At 44.6% G+C, this 7,818-nt stretch overlaps 2 protein-coding genes across 3 annotated transcripts in view; both read right to left on the bottom strand.

Moving 5' to 3' along the window:
* otud7b (OTU deubiquitinase 7B) overlaps nucleotides 1-756 on the bottom strand; it is a 35,113-nt gene extending 34,357 nt beyond the window's left edge. For both annotated transcript variants that reach the window (XM_008281084.1, XM_008281085.1), the window contains exon 1: nucleotides 630-756. The gene's annotated coding sequence lies outside the window, so the exon portion shown is untranslated. The remainder of the gene's footprint in view (nucleotides 1-629) is intronic.
* Nucleotides 757-1,182: 426 nt separating this feature from the next.
* On the bottom strand, nucleotides 1,183-7,518 carry rbm8a (RNA binding motif protein 8A). The gene is made up of 6 exons (XM_008281083.1): nucleotides 7,435-7,518; nucleotides 6,793-6,852; nucleotides 6,570-6,647; nucleotides 4,247-4,383; nucleotides 2,033-2,169; nucleotides 1,183-1,627 (listed from the first exon to the last, which is right to left on the bottom strand). The coding sequence occupies exons 1-6, from the start codon at nucleotides 7,499-7,501 to the stop codon at nucleotides 1,579-1,581; spliced, it is 528 nt and encodes a 175-aa protein (XP_008279305.1). The 5' UTR covers nucleotides 7,502-7,518; the 3' UTR covers nucleotides 1,183-1,578.
* Nucleotides 7,519-7,818: the final 300 nt, after the last annotated feature.

Genomic DNA, 7,818 nt, shown 5'->3' with positions numbered 1-7,818 from the left:
GACTGTAAACACACCGACTTCTGGCCATTTCCTCTAAGCTGCTGCTTTAAGTGAACGTTACATCACACATGCACCTCAAATAAAAGACGGGTTCTGGTGATGTGGGTCGTGACTGCCGGCTCTCGGTGAAGCTGAAGTTAATTCTAAACGCAGATACATCACATATGAGGAGCTGGTGTTAACCTTTAAACCGCTGCTATTTCTGACAGATTATAAAACCAGTGCAATGCTCAGCCACCGGTTCCGTTGGCCGGTTACATGCTGCTGAGGATGACTGGTCCCCGGTGCTGACTCGGAGCCAGCTAACACGGCGATGACTGTTGTGTGAACAAAATATCAGCGAACAATACACATGCTTACATAAACGCATTTAGGCGTTCAGACGCATGGGCTTGATGCACCGCGGACACACAGCACACCAACTTTACTGGCACCTACACAGCATGATGCTGTCGCTGTGGAGCCGGCCAGACGTGTGCACGACCGCTCATCACGAACAAGTGTTGTATATTTGTCGGTAAGTACACCGAACCGTGACGTTTGGCTAGCAAGTGGCTACTTGGAGCCTGGCTAATCAGGCAGCTAGCGCTAGCTAACGGTTGTAGCCGGAGTATCCCTTTACTGCTTACCTTCAGCGGCCTCGCAGATGTTCTTCTCATCGTCCCATTTAGTTTTCCTGCGAGTGCCAGCTTGTAAATATCATAAACGTTTCCCAAATGGCCGATTTCTAACTTTTTAGCATCTTCGTGGGTAGAACTAAGCGTAAAATCCCAAACCGGACCACCACCGACAAAGTAATTTCTCCAGCACTTACAACAACAACGTCAACCGAAGGTTTGAGCCCGCCCCCGAGAAGACCAGCCAATCAGAGAGAGGAGCCGTGTTATTGACGTTTGATCGAACCAATGGGCGCGCTCGGGGACCTTGACTGATGTTCCCCAGTAGAGTAAGCACCAAATGAGAAGGACAGAGTATGAAACAGTCGCTTGGCAATTGGCTGCAGAAAATACGGGCCAGGGGTTTTGTCCAAGTAGCCTATGAGTGTGGCACTGAGGCCGGAGTGACAGGTGCTTTGGAGTTGACAAAATAGCTGGGGCGTCACCACTGCCTGGGTGAGGTCATCCAGGATGATGTAAAGCCTACGTCACCAGCACAGCTAAATAAAGCACAACAGGACACAAGTTCACCTTTTAAAAGTTTAATTTTCCCCAAGTCATATAAAACAAAATACTCGAGCAGAATAAAATGCACGTAACGTTGAGAAAACAACATTTTGAAGGAATTGTGAGAAGCACAAACATGTACTACAAACAGCTGGAACTAAACACAGCTTCACTAACACATCAAACGTCTTCCTCCTGCTCTGCAAAGCAGCACAGGCAAGATGGAAATAACTGCACAGGCTGCTGTTGAGCCACATTTGCTTTAGTTATTCCTTATCTTACTATTTGCGATCTTACATGCAGGTGCCGTACAACTGTTACTCAAAAATATGGTACAAAAATTCAGAAATAAGCTTCTTCAGAGAAGATGAGAAGATGGTGAACTGCCAGTCAAAGTGACAGACACCTCCTCCACTCAGCGCCGCCTCCTGTCTGGACTTCTGCTGCGTCTCCGCCCGCCAGCCCTGTGGCATGACAAATTCAACAGCAAAATTCAGTTTGTGTTAGAGCGTGCAGAAAAATCAGGAGGATCTAGACAACGTTACAAACATGACGAGCTGTGTGGGAACAGAAGTACTCCATGAAACTCAACCAAAACATGTGCATAGTGCTGAAGCTGCAGCATTTTCTGCATTTCTGTATTCATTCACAATTTACTTATGTAATTTTTTATTTAATTTACATTCATATGTATATCTATTTATTTCTTGTGTGTCTTATTCCTTATTCTTATTTTAAGGTGTGAAACAGGTACACGCGGCATTTCACTGCGCGTTCTACCGTGTACAACTGTGTTTGTGACCAATGAAAGACCTTGAATCCACAAGTTCCAGCTAATGCAGTCAAACAGACAAACACACCACCCTCACCTTCTCTTGTTCTTGGGGGGCCCTCTGACAAACCCCCAGTCCACGCTAATGGGCTGGCCCATCAGGTCCTGACCGTTGAGCCCTTCCATGGCTGCCTGGGCCTCTTTGTACGTCTCATACTCCACCAGTGCGTAGCCCTGGAAGCAGGAAGCAGAAGATCACGTGAGTTGTTGAACGTTTATGGCGACACTGCTGTGGAATCAATCAGAAACCCGATAACACAGGGGTAGCTGCTCTGCTGGAAACACAGTGTGGATCTACTGAGCATTCTGAACAGAACACTGAACTGGACCAAACAGACCGTTCAGGACTTTGAAGTAACCAAGAAAATAAATCAGTTAGGTGCGTGGTGTGGGACAGTCAAGCTCATCTTCAAGCAGCCTGCAGTGAACATGGACCTCTTCTGTGATGGACTGACAGGCTTTTGGGCCAAAGATGCTTTTTTATTACTTTATCATCTGAGCAATGCTGCCACCTTGTGGCTGAGAGAGGAGTGGACACGAGCTGCATATTTAGGCAGCAATTTAAAAACGTGTTGACTTTTGCAAATCACACCACAGCTGTGAGGAAAAGCAGACAGCTCTAAGATGGCATTACAGCTCTGCTAACTCTTATTCCACCTTTCTCTGCATGTCAGTATCTGCTCCAGTGTGAGCTTCATGGAGGGCTAAACTGGTTAAAACATCAGGAATGTAGTTTGTTTACCAGCATCAGCAGGTAGCAGCAACAGTAAAGCAGCTTCCCACAGAGTACCGTCACCGCCCGGCTTTGTTCAGGGATGGAAATTAAACATTTGTCATTCTAAGCTATGAAATGTGACTAACGAGCTGCTCTACGCTCCCCGATTAGGACAGAATGCATCACTTAAGTAACATATTAATTAGTGTGATTCAGAGGAACTACGGCAGTTGTTCAAATTCCTGGTTGAGTCAACATGACATTTGGCGCTTCTCTTGGTGTCAAATCAGCCAAAGCATTAAAATAAAACAGACATTTTCCTCATTGGACGATATTCTGTTCTGGCTGTGAACTCCTCATACAGGGAGGGCGCTGTGGTGGCGTCAGTAAGGGTCAAACTGAACCTTCATGCTGCCAAGTGTTGTGCAAACAGTGACAGAGAACCTGCTTGTGCTTTGAGGCATCTTGTTTTAAAACTAAAACTGAATTTATTAGTTTCTTCACTTACAGTTGGATGCAAACTCCATGTAAGCTACACCCGAGTTAGAACATTCACCTCACAGGAAGAGACAGCAGAGATCATCATTCATTAGACGTCTTTACATTTAGTCAGAATAAACGTCCATTTCATGTCCAGGTTTCCAACAGTCACCTTAAGGTGTACACACTTCATGGTGTTGAGCCCAGTTTGTCTTCATTACTCAGGAGGTTCTGTCCTGCACAAGTGGGGACGTGTAATGCTGAAATATTTTCATGTGCCTCGGGCTGTGAACTGATTCGAATATTAATCATGATCACGACTTCAGCTTCTCACAAAAAACATGACTGACTGGAACACTGAAGCTGAAAACGCTCCTGTGATTAAAACCAACAGCCCGTGTAGATAAAATCACCTGATGTCAGCGTGGCTACGCAGACATGGAGACACCTGAACTACTTCTTTATGCCGCCTCCGTCTGACCTGCTGCACTGGGATCAGTGACTTGGGAGACTCGAGGCTTCCAGTCCACAGCCGCTAACGTCTACGCTCGCTGTATGGGAAGAGCTCTGGAACTATTTTAATATTTGTCTCGAGGAGATGCATTGAATTCAAGTCTTACTGCAAATGTTTGTACGTTATTAGGAATGTGGAACGCCACGACAGTGACAGCAGCGCTCTATCTATGTTCATATGAAAGTGCAAGAAAACACTGTGTCCCTAAAACTAAACAGTTTAAATTATAATCTTCATCATCAAGTTTGTCGACTAGCTTCTCAAACAGTCATTTGTTTGATATATAAATGGACAAACAATGATCATCAGTGTTTCCTGAAGCCGACGTCTTCTAATTTCGTATTTTGTCAAAGATATTCAGTTTACCGTCACAGAGGAGTGAAAGAAACCAGGAACTATTCACAACCTGTGAATTTACACCTTTTTAAAATCACCCAGACCAGTTAATTAGTTATTAAAATAGTTGGTAATCAATGTAAAAGTTGACAACTAATCAGTTATCTGCTGCAGTCGTATTGGTGGTAGATAGGTATGCGTCTCACCTTGAGGTAGCCCGTTCTACGATCCAGGTTGAGATGCAGGTTCTTGATTTCTCCAAACTCTGAGAACTTGTCGTGGATGTCTTCCTCTGTGGCCTCCTCGTGTACTCCTGTCACAAACAGGATCCATCCCTCCACAGCTGCAGTGACAAAAGGCATCAGGGATCAAACACCGAACCGAGCAGCACCTTCAACTAGGAACCAAAATAAAACCCTCTCATCCCAAGCTTGTGCCTCTCATGCGCTGACACAGCACAACCTGCAAAAAGATCAAACTCTTTTCTTTCTTTCTTTTTCTTTCTGTATCTTGCAGCCAGCAGAACATTTTCATCCTGTGGGGGGTTTGTGTGCACATCTTTTGAAGCCTTGTTGGGATGTGTGAATGGGAGAAAAACACAGCACCACTTGCACTACAGACAGACTTCATTACTGTTTCTGAGATGTGCTGCACACCAACCAAGCTGTGAAACAACAGAGACAGCCTCGCCATGTTAGAGGTTCCCTGGTATGATAAATACTGTGCTGAATTCTGAAGGTAAAGTGGTAAATACAATCCCTACAAGTGACATTAAAAGAGCTTTCTTCAGATGTTGCTATACTGCTGAACGTTGTCAAGAAGGAACCGTGTCAGGTGTAAAATCTGGCCAACAAAGTCTCAGACCTCCAGTAACATCAGGCCTCAATAGATTCATCCAGTACATCAAAACATACCTCATCACAGCCTCCCAGTAAGGCCAGTGCAGTTCTGTACCAGTACACGAGGGTCAGAGGGATCAATGTTTTTGCCATTTGTTCGAGTCTGCGATAGTCTGCGATAGTCTGCAATAGTCTAAACCCTCTGACCAGTGATGGTCAACAGTCGTATGCATGCTCATAATGACACCAAACTACCGACCACATCCTAATAATGGACGAGAATTACTAGAATCAGAACAACTACAAGCCAGCGGTGCCTGCAGTCGTTTATCCAGCTCATCCGTGAGGGAATGTAACCCAGGTTTAAGTCAGGCCACTGAGCCAGGATGCACCAAAGAGCCCCGAAGCTGGACCACCGAGGTGGAAGGCAGTTGTCTTTAATGGTATCAGTGCATTTCTATTTACCACTTGAACAATGCATTTTATTCATCTGCAAAGCATTGGTAGGAAAATTACCTGAATATCTTACTTGACTTTTTAATTTTAGATCAACTTCACATCAAACTGGGGCCCAAGATTTTATAGTTTTCTTTAATTTTAACTTGTACACTTTCTCTAACTTGTGATTGTTTATTCTGTACGTGAGAGTGTGTGTCTGTGTAAATATCTATTCTTTGTATTTTATTCTGTATTTATTCTTTATTTTAGTAATAGCTGAAAATGTGTTTTTGCTTATTGTCATGCTTACAGGGCACCCATGAAAAAGAGAGTATCTGCTCTCATCGGGGCTTTTCCTGCATAAATAAAGGCTTCAGTGAAGGCTATCCATCACACTTGTGCTTTTCCTGCTGTGACAAGCCAAAATGCCTGTTTGAATAATATCTGCTGTCATTACAAGTTGCCTCGATAACAATTACAGGGTTTGATGCCTTCAAACTTTGTGGTAACACACAACAAGGATGGGCTCCTGTTTCCAGAACAACAGAGTAAATAAAGTTAACGGATTCTCATGAAGCAGAGCAAAGAGATGTAGAGAGACATCATGTCCAGCTTTCAATCTGTCCAAAAGCTAAGTCAGATGATATGTGGAAAAGCTGAAGAAAACCCAAACCATGACTTCACCCTCCCTCAACAGTCGGTGTCTGAAGTCTGCAAAGCAACACTGAACATGTCAGAGTGGTTCAGGAAGCTGTGGCTGTGGCAGACTGAGGTAAAGCTGAGCTCTGTGGATGGAGTCAGTAACTGTATTTAGTAGGAAAAAAATTGAGCGGCATTAAATAAAAACACCTTGTCAGGTGTGAAGCACTGCTTGAAGGCTCTGTGCCACCAGCAGGATGGGAAACACCGCATATATCTACAACAGGACAATCACCACAAGCATACCTCACAATCTGCCATGAATCACCTCAAGAAATGCACGTTTAAGCCTTTGCTGTTGCCCTCACTTTCCCCTGAGCACCACTGGTGATCTCTGGTAGACCTGACACCTGCTCTGCCTGCAAGACATCCTGACATATCTCCAATATGTAAGTCAGTGTGCTGCAGGGTTTGTGGTCCCTTCTTTTCACTTCAGTAGCCACCAGTATGCAGTTAGCCCAGACCTCTGCAGACAGCTGTATCCTGAGAAATACCTGAGGGAATTTACAACTGTAACAGACTTTACAACTTCAATATAACCTGTGGTACTTACATCTCTGAGGTCCTGGCTCATCCCCGTCTTGTTCCACTGTATCGTAGTCCTCCTTGGTTCTGGACCTGGCTCCTTCCTCTGGAAATATCAAGGTGAAAAAATGAAGCCCTGCAGTCTATGACAAAGCTAAGGTGGGAGATTAGACACTTTACCAATAAGAAAATAGTTCAACTGCCCTTAATAGAGGACTGCATGTACCCCCATCACAGCAGGGGGGACTCACCTGAGCCAAAGCCTCGTCCTTTCCTCTTCTTGGCCTTCTCCTTCAGCTTGTGGATGCTCTCTGAGGAACCACAAAGCAACAGGTCACAGGCTGAGCATTCTGCTGCAGCTTCTCTCCTCACAGCCTGCTAGCTAGCCACCAACTAGCTAGCCACCAACTTTAAACGGACAGATTTAATGTCCTCGTCACAGGTGTGAGACTTCAAAATGCTTAAAATAAATAAAACTTGTGCGAAGTGTGTAGTTTTTGGTTAAAACATATGCTAACAGGAATTTGCGCGCTAGCAGCGGCTAATAACACACGGAGTGCGGTTTATATTATATTTTATGTAATTACTGACAGGTTACGTTAGCTTTTAAACATGTTCATAGACACATTTTCCACGATAAAAGTGGTTTCAACAAGTGGCCTTTAAAGGTTTTGGTAACCACAGCTAACTTGGCTAACTTGCATTGAATGAACAGACAGTGTGCTGTTAGCCGAGCATTAGCTTGTTAGCATCTCTCGGGCCTGCTACCACGCAGTCGCGGCTCTTGTCGCATTTCGGTTAAATAAATGCGACACACGCCTCAATATTTTCTGTTTCTTTGGCCGCAGGGATTACGAATCAGCTGCCACTAGTGGTACAGACATTAATCCTACCATCGCCATCCTCATCCATAGGAAAGTCCTCGCCTCCCGCTTCATGAAGGTCCAACACGTCCGCCATGATGTCTGTGTTTGATGCCGAGCAGCGCGACGTGCGGCCGGACGTAGAAAGAGCGCTGAGGATGCGGAGGTTGCCAGGTTGCGTCAAAGTCCGTAACCGCAGTGGGATCCCTTCGAGGCAACCTGCGTTACTTCAGCATCTTATTTTAATGCTGCTCTATATTTACACTCCACAACATTTCAGAGGGAAATCTCACACTTTGTTCCCCATTTCTCCATGTTTTCCATTTTACTTCTGCCAGATGTGCATATTCTTGTATATATTTAACTTGTTTTGTTTTTTATTATTATTCTTTATTTCATTTTTTTTCTTTCTAT

This window comes from Stegastes partitus, unplaced genomic scaffold (genome assembly GCF_000690725.1).
Source record: "Stegastes partitus isolate 25-593 unplaced genomic scaffold, Stegastes_partitus-1.0.2 Scaffold222, whole genome shotgun sequence".
Lineage (NCBI taxonomy): Eukaryota > Metazoa > Chordata > Actinopteri > Pomacentridae > Stegastes > Stegastes partitus.
The sequence above is the reverse complement of the archived record's forward strand: the minus strand, read 5'-3'. Positions and strand labels throughout refer to the sequence as shown.